Source organism: Amphiura filiformis, chromosome 10 (genome assembly GCF_039555335.1).
Source record: "Amphiura filiformis chromosome 10, Afil_fr2py, whole genome shotgun sequence".
NCBI classification, from domain to species: domain Eukaryota; kingdom Metazoa; phylum Echinodermata; class Ophiuroidea; order Amphilepidida; family Amphiuridae; genus Amphiura; species Amphiura filiformis.
Window position 1 is genome coordinate 17,588,934 of NC_092637.1, and position 16,459 is coordinate 17,605,392.

At 39.1% G+C, this 16,459-nt stretch overlaps 1 protein-coding gene across 1 annotated transcript; it reads right to left on the reverse strand.

The window, feature by feature from the left end:
* Positions 1-589: 589 nt before the first annotated feature.
* On the reverse strand, positions 590-15,677 carry LOC140162585 (dehydrogenase/reductase SDR family member 11-like). The gene is made up of 7 exons (XM_072185846.1): positions 15,428-15,677; positions 8,749-8,958; positions 7,119-7,213; positions 6,111-6,240; positions 5,081-5,167; positions 3,495-3,560; positions 590-1,796 (listed from the first exon to the last, which is right to left on the reverse strand). The coding sequence occupies exons 1-7, from the start codon at positions 15,560-15,562 to the stop codon at positions 1,758-1,760; spliced, it is 762 nt and encodes a 253-aa protein (XP_072041947.1). The 5' UTR covers positions 15,563-15,677; the 3' UTR covers positions 590-1,757.
* Between the last annotated feature and the right edge of the window lie 782 nt (positions 15,678-16,459).

Sequence of the window (16,459 nt, forward strand, 5' to 3'; positions counted from 1 at the left end):
ATGTTATATGTTATCACCCTGGAACATATATTAAACATTATAAAACCCTAAGAAACTAAACGTAACTTTAGTGTATACATGTTGAGGGGCCAAGTGGACTTGCGGTCTTCTTGCGCTCATGTCTTCATATGCTGAATTGATACTTGAATTGTATCACGTGTAGACTTCTCCGTAGTCCTCTTGCCCATTGTGCATACTCTGGCTATTGAATAAAAACTCTGATTTAATTAATTTGTGCACAATTGGTAGATTTTCACATCTGATCTTTTTAGTCACCGTACTCCCTCTGTGTGTTGGCTTCCCAGGTGGACTACTGACTTTGGATTGCGGTTAACATGTTTAACACGGTTGTCGATTGATGAGATTGTCGGATTTCTGGCCTACTAAAATTGGCCATGATGTAATGCACCTTTAAATGTATCTGGCTTGTGATTGGTCGCCCAGATCTCGTTATGGTTTAAATCCTCCGAGCACGTGCAGTATCATTGATAACAACGTCGTACACAACTATGCGGCGCTTTGTGAACTGGGAGCATGAGCGCGTCTTGTACCGTACAGGCTTTGTGAATGCGGTTAACTTGGATTAATAAACAAGTATGATTGACAGTGTGTGTGTTAGGGACTAAGTCCCCGGTGAAAGTCCTGTTAAAAATGCAATGTCCATAGTCGATTTTTAACTCGATTTAATAACCTGGTAGATTCTAAAATTAGAACTGTTCAGTATTGAAGTGCCATTATAATTATGCCATTATAATATGTTGCATTCAATAATATAAGCCTACGTATAGTTTACTGTTACTGTTACTAATATAATTATAATAAACTTTTTCATAACCATTTATTAGTATTTTGATGTCATAGATATAAGTATAATTTCGAGTTCAACTGAATGCGTTCATCATGATTAATCACATATTTTCATTTATCAAAAATCGACTATGGCATAGTCTATATCACGTGAAGAAAGACACTTCGAGTCACCTAAAGTCCGTTCAGCTAATTTAGGAATTTTGGAAATTTTGGAACACAGGCAATCTGAAAACGTACTTAGAACTTTGATGGTTGACGTTAGCGGTAGTGGGGTTACGCGATCATGATTGGGATATAGACCCAAGTGACCCCTCCCCCCAAAAGAAATCATGACAAGAATCATGCAGACCAATGGCACGTATCTGAAGTTTCTAAGCACCACCAACTAACATTATACTGCAGTTAGCTTTCTAACTTCCTGAATTATTTTATATACACATTTCCTCAATAAAACTCATGTTGGCCCTATTAACCAAAAAAACCGCTATTCCCTGAGAACTGGTAACTCTTAGTGGCCGTTCCCCTTATTGACTTCAAGTAATTCTTTATTAACAAGGTCATATTTAGACAAAATGTCTGTATGTGAATAAGTGATGTTGGTGTCGTCCGCAAACAATACAAAATCAAGAATCGATGAAGTGTTTATGATGTCATTTACATACAAAAGAAATAATAATGGGCCCAGGATTGATCCTTGGGGCACTCTACGTTTAATATATTTATATTAAGAATTAAGATATACATGAAATATAATATATACACTGTTCAAACCATTTTAAAACATTACCTCTAAAACCATAATATTCCCATTTATATAATAATATGCAATGATCAATAGTATCAAAAGCTTTTGACAAGTCCAGCAATATTCCTAAATTTGTTTCACTTTTTTCAACTGAATTACTGATTTTATACTGCCATTTCTTTCTAGGCGATACGGGTATATACTAGACTTTCTCGATCGGATGAATCAGAATATCATGCACCTGTAAAAAAAAACAGACAAAAAATATAATTTATTTATTTATTTATTTGCGTAACCTAGTGTTTGTCTATTATGTTTGCAAAATGTTGCAGTTGTTTGAATAATTGTTCAGTTCACCCTTTAAACATCAGCATCGTCTTTGTGTGCACATGAAGACCTGAGCGCAAGAAGACCCTCAACATGTATACACAAAAGTTAAGTATAGTTTCTTAGGGTTTTATAATGTTTGATACATGTTCCGGGGTGAAAACATCATGAAAGGTTGTGAAAGATTTGTTTTGGCCCGTGAACATGTGTAAAACATTACCAAACTATACGAAACTATACACAACTTGAGTGTATACATGTTGAGGGGTCAAATGGACTTACGGTCTTCTTGCGCTCAGGTCTTCACATGTATCAAGTTATGAATTGGTGTACTGCCCTCAAAAGAAATTTAAAGGAGCACTTGCGTGGTATCACTGGTATGACAGAAACCTAGACTGCCTGCTATCCAGAACGAAGGCCAACATCTGCATCCTAGCTGGTGATTTTAACTGTCACCATCAGGGATGGCTTGGCAGCAGATCTCCAACTGATGAAGAAGGCAGGATTACACTGAATCTGTGTAAATCTCATGGACTGACTCAAATTGTCAATGGACCAACCCACCAACTGGGAAATCGTCTTGACCTCATCATGACTGATGCACCAAACCTATTCACACCAACTGAGATTGAGTGCAACATGGGTACCTCAGACCACTTCCTTGTCAAAAGAATATCCTCAAATTTGAACTTTCTAGCTTATTTTGGTTTTTGCGTAGTACTAATTTAAATATTTGAACAGCTAGCTGCTTCCATTGAATTACTAGTACATGTAATACAGAAGTTTGTTGCCCACTGTATATTCCTATGAGGTGGTTTCCAATCCCCTATATTAAAAATGAGTACTACAACCACACAAAATGTGATAAAATGCTATAAATGCTATATGTCTGTCAACACAGTGTATAAATAACCTTCCTGGACCTACAATGATACATGGAAATACCGTAAATACCAAAATGTACAATATATAATCTAGAATATGAAGGTCAAAATTACCCCCGCCCCCTGTATGTCGGTGTTTGGCCGGCACCAACTCATTTTTTAACCGAAGGTGTTAAAACGCTCAAGAGGATGAGCTGGTTCAAATAACCTTCCTCAAGCTACCTGAAACATTAACATTAATTTTTATAGCCTATCACTAATATTAATATAACTTGCAGAAACTACATATTTTAGGCATATTCATTAACATTTTTGGGGTAAATATCCGGGGGGCACATCAAAAATGTTTGGTGGGTATGTTCCCCCGGAATTATGAGGTGGTGGGTCTTTAATGGGAGCTGACGGCGTACCGGTAAAAGGGGGTCTTTTGGAGCTGCGAACAGTCAAAATCAAGGGTCTTTCTTGGCTTTTGGTTGCAAATCGCCTGAAAAACCCAGAAATATAATATGAGGAGTGAGCAATTTTGGGGTATTTTGAGCTGAAATTATCCAAATCAAGGGTCTTTCGGAGCTCTATTTTGGTCAAATATAGGAGCTTATAGGGGGTCTTTCGGAGCTGCGAAATCCAAAAAGGGGGGTCTTTCCGGAGGAGCATAGGCCTACCCATATGGTCATTTGTGTTAAGTGCCCCCCGGTAAATATATTGACACAAGGAAACGTTAATCTTACCTGTACATGAGGTGGTGCTTGTAGGACGTAGACGACCGCGTCGACTATATCATCGGCTTGTAGATACTATAAAAAAGGGATTATGAGGCCTGTCATGTACCGTTATATAATTCTCGCGATTCACAATACAATGCGCCTCCAACGGTTGCTCTTGCTAGTCCAAACTTTGACCTCCATGGTCGACATCGCCTTCTTAGCCACCATTGGGTTTTTACGTGAGTGTGATAATAATAATGCTGAAAACAGTTCCACAAAGGATTCCGTGTGATCAATTGATCGGAAATGGATCTACTACAATTATTGTAAACTTCTGTTTAGTGTACATACGCGTGTGCCATAATTATATTGACATTTAAACACACATTGACATTACGCGGGCTTTGGATGTCGACATTTGCCCATGATGCACTGCGTATTTTGGCCTTTCCCCATCGACCGCTGGAGGCGCATCGTATTGTGAATCGGCCGAATTATAGGTTAATGAATGGGTCGTGTTGTTGAGAGTGAAATTGTACAAAATAATGCGCGCGTACTGAGATGTTGATGCGTCTAATGCACGAGTCCCGAGGTCAAAAGGCAAAATGTTTAGATTTTTCACAATGCCCGACATATTACCGATGCAAAGTTATTAACCTCATTCATAACCGTCACTTTCATCTGTTCACTTTACAAAATATCACACAATTTTGCTCAAAAATAAACAATTCTTACGTTTTGCATTTGCAAAAACCGATCAACAAAGAATCGGCATTCATACACTCTTCATACACTCCTAGATAGTGAGAACCAATCAGAGCCTCCGTTAGTAAATTACTAGCCGTGCATAAATGTTGTACTATAATTGCACGGGCGTGCACTCCGCGTAGTACTCGCAGTGCTTTCGGACGCGTTCATTTTACTTGCGGGTTGTTGCATTTATATTTGCCTGCATTTTCCAAATTTTTAGTGACAATTTTGTTATAAAAATTAAAAAATCACGGGATTTTTTTTCTCGTGTATGAAATAGGCAAAAAAAATGGCAAAAATCACTGCTTTTCGGGGCTCGTGCATTAGATGCATCAACATCTCAGTACAAGTGCATTATTGTGTACACTCTCAACAAGTGATACGCATTTATTAGCCTATAAGTAGAACCACATAGCCAATCAGAAAAGCCGTTAGAAAAATACGCGGAGTGCATTAATATTGTATAATTGCACGGGCGCGCACTCCGCGTACTACGCGCAGTGCTTCCGCACGCGTTCGCATCGCGTAGGATTGATTCATTTTCCTTGGGGGTTGATGCATGCATTTATATTTGCTCGTATTTTCCAGCATTTCTAGTGACAATTTTGTAATTAAATTAGAAAAACGCATGGTTTTTTATCTCGTGTATGAAATAGGTTAATAAATGCGCATTACTTGTTGCTCGAGAAATTGTTCAAAATAATGCACTTGTACTGAGATGTTGCTGCGTCTAATGCACTCCCCCGATCTCAGTATGCGTGCATTATTTTGTACAATTTCACTCTCAACAAGTAAGACGCATTCATTAACCTATAATTAAAGCGCTGATAAGCTTTGACTAATTTCATGTTTGAACTCACAGGCATCGTGTCGAAGGTAGCCTGACCCACGTCCTGACCGAAAGCTCGATAGACAAATTCAGTTTTGATAATTCCAGGTGAAATACTCTGCACAAAAGATAATCAAATAAAAATACATGTATACACATAAATAAATAATGAATTAATAAAAATAAGTAAATCAATTGTTATATAAGAAAAAAGAAATAATAAGAAGCAAATAAATAAATATTAAATTAAAGTAACTAATAAGTAAAGGAATCAAATCAAAATACTTAAACCACTGAATAGATTCATCAGGATTGTAGATATACAGATTGAATAAATTTCTTATCATGCACAAAAGCAGAATTTCGGGACCGTTCACAAACACTTGCTAGGGGGGGCCTGATGCAAACACATTTCATCGCGAAATTTTTTCGGCCCCCCCTTTACAGACCTCAAAAATTTCAGCCCCCTCCCCTTTTTGACATGAAAATTATAGGTCAATCCCATAGAAAAGCATATAAACTCAATTTTCTCAGGAAAATTTGTGGTCAAAAAAATTCGGACCCCCCCTTTTTGCATCAGGCCCCCTAACAAGTGTTTGTGAACGGTCCATTAACTCACGATTGACGGTTTCGTCTATCATGGTCGATAGAGATCTTCAGAAAGATCCTCACTACTTCCGGTTTGCTTGATCCCGACTGTAGATGGTGTATCAGCCAGGAGAGGATCGTATACGTGACTTAAGTAGTGGGCCCCCTCGTCTCTATTCATGACGCTGGGTCCTCTCTGATCCAGATGGATTCTCTGATGTGTCCTTTGTACGGAGTGGGACTCCCAACTATATACATGAGTTATAGTAGGCCTAATAGTCCATAGACTTACCATGACTCTAATGAGAGATTTAATTTCCCGTAATTCTTGGCGTAGACCTTCTGTTAGGGCAGTCACTGCATATCTACTGGCGCTATAAATATGACTTGGCGTTGGCGTTTTGTTAGGGCAGTCACTAATTTACTGGCAGTGTAAACATGACTGTACAGTATTAAATAGTGAATAGACTTACCGTCACTCTAATATGAGACTTAATTTCTCTTAATTCTTGGCGAAGACCTTCTGTTAGAGCAGTCACTGCATATTTACTGGCGCTGTACACATGAGCCGTACTGTAATCAGGAACCATATGACCTAGGGTACTGATGAGATTAAAAACCAACACACACACACACACAGGCAAACCGAAGAACCGAAAAAGAAACAAGAAAAACAACATAGAAGTAATAAGGACTGTTTATTTTGCATTAAAATTAAGGCAAGTATTTTTTTTTGAAAATAATTTTTAACACAACATATTGCAACATTTATTAAAGTTTTTGTCGTTTTTGTTTGCAACCTTTGGCCAAAAAATACATCATATTAAGTGATAAGGGGTGGTGCAATAATTATGTGTACCCCCCGGGGGTGAATTATAGGGGGGCAAAGATTTTTGGCAGGCCAAAAGGGGGGCAAGCATTTTTGGCAGGTCAAAAGAGGGGGTCAAGCGATTTTGGCAGGTCGAAAGGGGGGGCAAGCAATTTTTGGCACAGATATTTTGGGCACCGTTTCTATATTACGCCCTAAAAAGCGTAGGAAAACGTTACGAACACGTTCAAATATGCAAAATTTCCTGCTCGCTGCGCTCGCATTATATGTTAAGACAATTTAAGGTTTTAAATTCGGGTTCCCCAAAATTTTCCATGTGTAAGGGGGGGGGGCACGTCAAAAGGGGGGCAAAGGTTTTTTGGCACGTCGAAAGGGGGGGGCAAAGGTTTTTTGGCACGGCCAAAGGGGGGGGCAAGCGATTTTTGGCAGACCATTTTGAGAATTCACCCCCCCGGGGGTACACATAATTATTGCACCACCCCTAACGTGATGAGTGTAACATATAATAGAAAGGGATAGAAGGGACGGAGAGAGACCAGCTGACAGGGAGGGGTAAGAGGACCCGGGGTGGGGTAACATTTTCATGCATTTATATCGTTAGCTATGCAATCACGAAAAATAACATCAATACTATACTAAACCTGGTGCCTACCTATTTATATGAATGATATGTCCATCGTCAACATTCCTTTCTCTCATAGACTTGACAGCTTCTCTTGTGCATATTGACAACCCCAAAACATTGACCTATAAGCACGAATAAGGGACGAATGTTGACATTGTAAGATTACTTTCAAACGAGATTTGTATTCAAAAACACCAAAGTAACACAATTTCACCACAGATATCCGAAGATGACGACGATGTTGTCATGGTAATAGTGTTGTTATCGTTGTTTTCCTATTGATGACAATATTATTTATTTATTATTATTATTATTATTATTATTATTATTATTATTATTATTATTATTATTATTATTATTATTATTATTATTATTATTATATTATTATTATTATTAATATTATTATTATTATTATTATTATTAGGCCAAATAAAAAAATAAACATGTTTCACGTCCCCTCCCGCTTCCTTTTTTGAGGTTTCTTCAATTATATTTTTATTTTTTGAAATTCAGTTGTAACTTTTCAAAAAATATGTCTAAGAAGTAGAGATGCTTTCTATAGCCTTGCTAATAAACAAGAAACACTTTTGGAAGATTTTGTGATAGTTTAGGGGGTGCTACCTCTCAGAACAACAAATAAAAAGAGGCCTCCTCCTTTTTCCAGGCATTATTGTATACGCTAAAACAGCTCTAAACGCCTCTAATTATGGGTATTTACATCGATTTTGTAATAAAAAATAGAAAATAAAAAGTACCCTCTTCCTCCTTTTTTTCAAAAACCCGGACGTGAAACATGTTTTTTATTTTACTTGGCCTTATTATTATTATTAAAGGTATTTATTAAGCGATTTTAAAGGACATTTCGTGATCCATAGACGCATCCCCCATTTTCTCAAAGAAAGTCGAGACCATTACCATGTATAGGTCACCCCGGTCATCCGGGTACTTATTTTACATGACGCTACAGTCGGCTACACTTACGCTTTTCAACCCACAATAGATCGTGCAGCTGAGCGACTACTTGAAGACTTGTAGCAGAGCTCATTCGGTTGTTTACGTTCTGTTTTGACCTCAAATCAAGCAAATTTCTCGGCCGATTTCGGTAAAATAAAGGTTAAATACTTGGCGAAAATTGCATTTTATGTGAAGCTGAATACATGGACATGTAGAAGAGAGTCTTTATTTTTGTTGTTGGCTGGAGGCCCCATGTCGAGAAGTTATAGAAATGGTAGTATTTTGGCCGATTTGAAAAGGGACAAACCACAGAAAAATACAAATTTGACCTCTGAATCGGATTTGTTGTCAACGGAGGTCAACGGCTTGTGACGTCACTCCGGGGTCACCTATACACCGCAAGAAAATAGAAAATGTGATACTAACGATGACGACACCAACGACACATAAACACTAGGATCCACAACATGCTCATCTATCAGGGCACAGTTCTTTAACCCCAATTCATTTGTAAATTCATTGAATGACCTTTGAAAATGTGGGTACAAAAACTCATACTCTGCAACTAGAGGTCAAATTTTGGACTATAATTTTTATAGAGGTTATTGAACTATGTCATTGGGATGAGGCCATTGTGGTTCATAGTGAAAGTGAATATACATGTATTAATATTATCATGGCTGTGTATATTGCAATTTCTCACATCAAACATATTCTTCCAAGCTTCAGTCTTTCCATCTAAGATGGTAGCTGCATGCAGTAAGCCGGCGTTATTAACACACACATCAACTCCGCCATATTTCTCTTTGATTTCTTTGAACATAGACAGGATTTCTTCCTCTTGGGTTACATCACATTTAATGGCATGGACGGAACCAGATGCTTTGGACTTCTGCAATTCATCTCCAAGTGTCTGTAATAAAATGAAAAACATGAATGCAATAATAACAAAATGGTCAACTTTTAAATAAATAAACAAAAATTTGGGAGGAAAAGCTGTATTGAAGATATACATTTATTCCTCAAAATACCTTAACAAAGGCCTAGTATATACAACAGTTCTCATGTTAGGAAACTCTGTTTTTTTGGACAAATCTTTTAATCTTTAGTATTTGTGATACGTTTGTGGATTTCTCTATGGGTGTGATTTTTTCAATTTTGCAATAGATGGGGGGGGGGGCATGTGCCTCCATGCACATCGTCTACACCAGGTCATTAATTATTTTGCATAGGCAGTGAAACGAACCGGTCTATAAATGCTCCGCCAGCTGCCGAGGGTCACAAAATAACTCCGCACGCGGTAAGCGACTGGTATTGGTATCTCATTGGCTAAAAACCCCGGCTACAAACTAATCGCTATAATAGCTCAGCGATGTAATTAATTCAGCTGTATTAGTTGTCTTTCAAAATATCCAGGCAAAAATGATTATTCTATTGTTGAATGTCGGACAATAAAGCTTGACATAGTCTCTTTTACACAGAATTAATAACTCAATGACTATAGCATAGACGAATCCAATTTCACGCATTCCTGTTCCTCAATGGCAGCCATTAGCCGCGACGGGTACCCAACTATCCCACCTAAAATGTGGGATGATGCGGCCTTGAAGGGTATTATAAACTGCATTCTATCACCCGTGTAACATGTAGACAAAAGAATGATGACAGTTTTAATACAACACAAAAGAATCTAACATCGAATTTTAAGCGGGTTTAATCCACCCAATTGGGTACTCACAACACCTGTTTGGTGCATGCGGGTACCCAAATATGGCCGACCAAATCCTGACCATGACTTGGCTCGTTGGATTCGTCTATAGTCCGAATCGACACGCATTCCTGAAGCATATATACACCGATCCGAGAAGCGTTTACTGTATTTGGCCCTCTATTGACGGCAACACAGATGTACCAGAGCTGGAGATTTAATTCGTAATTCAATACTCATGAGTGTGTATTGAATATCACTGTTGTGTACAATTCCCGGGTACAATTCTATATACAGGGTGTCCCAAAAAAAAGAGGCCCCTCATTGCGCCCTCTTTTTCTCCTATTTCTGAAAAGTTGATTAAATATATTTTGGTATGTAAAGAAACCTTTAATCGTTAGCTTTAATAAACCAAAACAATTATTTCAATCAGCTTACAACTTTTGAAGATATTCCCTTTTGAATAAAAGTACCCGTTTTTCACTCTGTCCACGGATAGCAAACAGAGTGGTTGGGATAGCTCATGCTGTGGAGTGGCCTGCACGATCACCAGACCTCACACCACTTGATTTTTTTCCTTTGTGGCAAAATCCAAGATCTTCGCAAACGTATTATTGAATGCATTCGCAAGTATCCGGCGCCCAAGGATGGTACGCAACGCAATTGATGCAATGAGGACCAGGGTTGAAACCTGTATTCGCCAAGGAGGCAACCAGGTAGAGGGCAGAGCAGCACAGTAAACTCACTTCAGAAGAACTAAAGACAAACCAAACAGCCTTTTAGGGCTACCTTTTATCCTAAAAAGAGAAATGACTTATGTTGTAAATAAAAAAGAAAGAAAGCAAGAAACAACAAAGTAAGAAAGTAAGAAACATAATAAAACAAAAAGGCATAAATAACCAAGAAAAAATAAGTAATTGCAAGTAAAGCAAAAGAAGTCCCATTCGGCATCCATTTTACCCACAAATTTCGGACACTATTAACAAAATCCATTGCCCATAAACCCACCGGTAAAGCCCATTCCATAAATAAAGTTATTTTATAAAGTTATCATTGAGGAATGTTTGGTATTCATGCATGGTATGTGTACTCCTTTTCAATCTTTGAAGTAGCGAAACCTTCTCCGTGGACAGAGTGAAAAACGGGTACATTTATTTAAAAGAGCATATCTTCAAAAGTTGTGAGCCGATTGATATAATTGTTTTGGTTTATTAAAGCTAACGACTTAAGGTTTCTTTACATACCAAAATATATTTGATCAACTTTTCAGAAATAGGAGAAAAAGAGGGCGCAATGAGGGGCCTCTTTTTTTGGGACACCCTGTAGCATACAATAAATAATGGATGTTTTACATCGGGGACACCGCAGTAATTGCGAAGTCTGATAGGTGTATAGTTGGATTGATATGAATAATGTGTGACCCGACCACTTCCTAGCCACATAGGCCTATGCTGGTGTATTTACTATTGACATAATAAAATCTTAAATCCTTGAATATATTCGTTATTTTTGCTATTTGAAAAAAAAAACCTTCGAATTTTCTTGAGTAGTAACGTTAAAGAGGGTAATGAGCATGCGCAGATTGTGATTTCAGCAGCGGAGCATGCGTATAAGCGTAGTGGAAATGAAACGTTATGTATCTATCGTACAGGTGGTGTTCGTACAGGTACCTGTGCTGTGTTATACTTTGCCTGGAGTGCTCGGCCTTTATCTCGAAACTATTAAATCATGGCGGAACCAAATTGCCATGCCGTGCCGTTGAACAACTAGTGGATTCGCCCTACTATCATGGCCATTTCTGACACGAAGATGATAGGGATGATGACGATGTACCCTACCATATGACGCTACGCCACTGATACTAAGTGGGTACAGCCTAGTGGCTTGGTAAGTGGAAGCTGTTCCCACCATTTCCCCTGTGCCTTGCCGGACGCCCTGATATTTAATACTTTGCCCCTTATAGATAGATAGAAATCTTTCTTTATTGAGGGTAAAACAGCTTCAGTGACAAGCACTGCTTTCCAAGCAGGCCCTCATACAAAGTACAATATACAAACATCATAATTAAAATTTACACATTGCAAGATGTACACATTAAAAAAACCAAAAAGGTATCAAGACCCCTTGAAAATTACCGTGTCCCCTTGCCCCCAGAAAAAGTCCTCACTTCACACTGAGTTACTGCAGATTTCGCTCGGGAACAAAGGGGTTTATTTGGTTTATCGGTAAAATCCACACCACCCCTGTGGAAGATTTAGCTAAAGTCTTCCACAGAATTCCATTTGAAATACACACTCCCCTTGTGGAAGACATTTCCAAACTCTTCCACAGGGGGAGTGTGGATTTCAACAGTAGCCCATTTGTGGTATACCTTTGGGAACGTTTTTCGAGATATTGTCAATTAAGTTCAGTCAGGCGTCACAAAAAGTATTAACTACCTGAAAACTTAAGTTTTACCATGTTTATTAACTTGACGAGGAGTGTTGTTGTCGTGTCCATTAGTGTATTGTCAATGTAGTGTATTGTGAATTTCATTATTTTGTATACACAGGGACAAATGGGCGTGAAGCGCGCAAAAACTTTTGCAATTTTAATGCTCAAATGTTTTGCCTCTTCCTTGGTGTACAAAGCGGACCAACACTTTTTACTCCTTTTTAGAGGTCCAAAACTCTCAGCTCAAACGTTTTTCCAACCCTCACCAAGGTAATTCTGTCTCATCACTACCACCACCACCACCACCACCACGGTCACCACCACCACGGTCACCATCACCACGGTCACCACCACCACGGTCACCACCCATCAATGAGTCTGTCAAAAATAAAGAGGAGTATAAATCCCGGGGGGGGGGCACTCGACTTTGGATGTGACGGGGATGTGCGGACAGCAGTTCGAAACTAGGGGTCTTTCGGTGAGAGCCTAGACACTGAAAAAGGGGGTCTTTCAGTGAGAAGGCCCCCAAAGGGGGTCTTTCCGTGAGACCGGGGAAATCTGACCAAAAAAGGGGGTCATTCAGTGAGACTGATTGTGGGTCAAGATATTAAAGTTGATAAAAAAAATTCAAAAATTCATCATAATTTGAAATTTTTTTGAAATTTTTTAGTAAAAATACTGAACAATTTGGGTCATTTAGTGAGAGATTATCAGAAATGTCCCCAAAATGTTTGAAAAAAGGGGTCTTTTGGTGACAGGAAAACAAAAGAGGGGGTCATTGGGTGAGAGGGAGTTCAGTAAAATAAAAATGGCGCCTACAGGTTTCTGTCATCCATCAGAAAATCTGCGACCTAACAATCCAGCCCGCCTGCATGGGCAGATACAGCTAACAGCTTCCAGCCACTCAAGCCTGCCATCACCACCTTCTCTGCCTCACTACAGGGCTTTTCACAGCTCCGACATACGCCTACGCTACAATTTATAGTACCAGAGTTGTTGCGCACCAGCTCTGAAACTCTCTGGACCTGGAATACTTCGGATCCAATGGAACACCGAGGTGTGACGACTGGGAAGGATCCAGGTTGCCCCGCAGTACCAGCTAACTTGGTAGAAATCCAACTAACTAGGATCTTCAAGGACTGCTGCCATTATCAGGGTAGTATCAAGACTGATCTCTGCCACCAGACCCCATCCACCACTGCTGCTGCCCAGTGGCTTAACTAACCAACTGAGTTGGTCTATCCTAACAATGTCTATTTAACCCATAGCTGGGGAGAAGTGGTGTAAATGGATAAATAAATATACAAAAAAGAGAGGAGAGATAGTCACAATACCAGTTTGCGCCCACACTAGCTTTGACCTGACAACACAAAGAAGTAGGGTGTCGTCCATGTGGGGATGCGCCGTCACCTTCATACTGGGGATCTGTATCCTGTACCCCAGAATGAAATCAATAATTGAGTCATGATTATCCCAAGGATCAGGCGCCTCTAACCCTAGCAGTAGGATAAAAGCCTGGTATCCCAGACAAACCAAGGAAAGAATGATGGAACAACTAACAAAGCCAACTAAATTGGCTTACCTATCCTGGTAAACTGGCTTGCGAAAGAGAAGAACAAATAAAATTAGTCAGAAGAAAGTTGCAGAAAGAGTGACAGAGAGGAATGAGCTAGGGGGGCAGAGGAAGCTCGCATCCTCACTCTGGTAAAGAACCAGCCCTCTCCACATGGCAATAACAGATGGAAAAAGTGAAAGGTGGTGGTTTGCCATTTCCTTCCACCCTTAAACGGAGCACCCATTGGGATAGATAGAAACACCCATGGGAAACCCAGCACCAAAAGGTGCTGGTAAGGGTAACTTTAAGCTCCTCGGCAGTGCTAAGCACTGCCTCCCCTATTGGGTCATTGGGTACGAGGTAGTTGAAAAATGGGGGTCAATGTGGCCGCACATCCCCGTCACCCATTTTTAGTGAGTGCCTCCCCGGGGTATAAATAAGCAAATAAATAAATAAACAAAATGATAATACGAGTTCGCGGCAACCTGCATGCATGCACCGACCACTACTTACAACACAATAAAACCCCAAAACAACCAATAAGAACTCCAATCCGTAAGCATTATCTGCCAAATTTTGCCAAAAAAAGGGACATGTTCCCACGTTTCCCCAGAAAGGCGCAGGATTGGTTGTTTTGATAGATTTCCCATACTTAAGGTATAGACGAATCCAACGAGCCAAGTCATGGTCAGGATTTGGTCGGCCATCTTTGGGTAGCCGCTAGCACCAACCTGGTGTTTTGAGCGCCCTATTGTGCAAATAAAAGCCGCCTAACACCTAGAGAAGATGCAAGGACGAGGAGGGTTAATAGAATAATACAATAGAGATAATTCCGCAGGTAATACCGTCGCATCTATTCATACATAGTCCTTTTATTCGCAAGTACATCCATTTGTAGCGTTTGATATGGTGTAGTTAATCCGATTATTATGTCACTTCAACAGCGAATAGACCATGTAGAAGCTGTGTGTTTTGCCGAAGGGAACTGTAGGGCCTATTGTGTTGTAAACTTTAATCATTCTTTTGTCTACCTGTGTTTTCGCGGAAGATGTAAAACGGGTGATGGAATGCAGTTTAAAATTTCCGCCAAGGCCGAATCATTTCACATTTTGGGTGTATTGTAGCCGACGGGTACCCAACTAAAGGCTGCTAGTCAGGTGTAGGAATGCGTGGATTTGGATTCGTCTATAGGGAAATTTTACATTTTGCCACACTTATCATGCTTATAACTTGCACAAATAACATAAATAGCTAGAAGTATATGCAATTGACAAGGATTAAGGGCCTTAACGTACCGGCTATAAGCAATTATGACATTCATTAGCGGGAATAAGACCTAAATCAACCGGGAAAAGGCTGGGAAATTTTGTTCGCTTTTGGCTATTTGTACTATTCATACAAATTGCACACTTTCATGCAATTGAAGGCTATTTGTGCAATGACCAATCCTGTGCCTATATGCAAAATTGACGCTTGCCACCAATGTACTACCACACCAACAACACAGTAAAATACATGTACTAGTACTACTATTAACTGCATCATTCACTGTCAGTGTCATAACACCAACAACTGGTCCATATATTAAAGCAATATTATTACAGGTTATTGTACGTGTTTAACTAGTGCGTCACTGTAGTTCATGGTCTACCGACTCTACTGTTATTTTGTATACCGAGTTTGTACCTTGATCGTGTCAATATTTCTGGCACATCCGACGACTTTTAACCCCAACTGAGCGAATCGTTTAACCAAAGCAGCACCAACACCAACAGATGCCCCAGTCACCAGAGCCACTCTACCAACCAAACGATCTGACATGTCTGCAAACTGTGTGTGAAGCTAAATAGAATAATATGTATACATTTGTCTCTAACTATGCTACTGATATGCTGCAAATACAGTAGCTGCCTCGGATACAACACCCTTGCAAGAAAATAGCTCCTGTGTCAAATCAATCAGGTCTGTTCATTTAAATCATAGAAACACTTTGACCAAGTTTCAAGGTCAAAGTATGCAAAATAAAAGTACCCTGAACATTTATGCATGGATTTTTAGCACAATATTGGCAAAGATTATTGGTTAATGAGCTTCTCCAGTCAATTTAGCTCATTAACTTGATTGATTATTGATAAAAACAATAAGATTCAAAGAAAATATAAATTGATATATTTTGAAAACCGTATGTCCGATTTGCTTCAAACAAAAGGCATATTGATAAGTGTGCTTTGCTCTACTCAATTAATTTGTTTAAAACTAGTGATAGGCTGTATAAGGGTGTAGTTGCAAAACGTGACAGCTTAGGGTACCAGCTTATTTGATGCAGCTTGTTGTTCTGAGTAATTTGATACCAATTTTATTGAAATCGGCCAAAAATTGAGAAAGTGCCGGCCAAATAACGACACAAAAGGGGGGGGGGAGGCAGATTTTACCTGTATTTTCTAGTTTTAAGGGAATTTTATCACATTAAGGATTATGTAATGCATTTTTAGTATCTACTTACAACAAAATTTTTTTTCATATTAGACTTTAAAAAATCTATTTTTTTTTCAATTGAGCACAATCTGGCAGTTGATGTTGTTGTTGCAAACTGTGCGCGCAGTAATAAAACAATAATTTGTTTTAAATATTTGGTTTTTCTGATGACTTGCAGTTAATGTAAGATTTCTATTTGTGTGGCTATAGTGTAAATGATGATGATGACGACGACGATGATGA

Excerpts from the sequence above, each read along its gene's own strand:
- LOC140162585 (XM_072185846.1), bottom strand. The coding sequence starts at position 15,562 with ATGTCAGATCGTTTGGTTGGTAGAGTGGCTCTGGTGACTGGGGCATCT. Across the intron at positions 7,214-8,748 it reads CTTGGAAGAATATGTTTGAT|GTCAATGTTTTGGGGTTGTC; the intron begins GTGAGAAATTGC and ends TCGTGCTTATAG. Across the intron at positions 3,561-5,080 it reads CTACCTTCGACACGATGCCT|TATCTACAAGCCGATGATAT; the intron begins GTGAGTTCAAAC and ends CCTTTTTTATAG.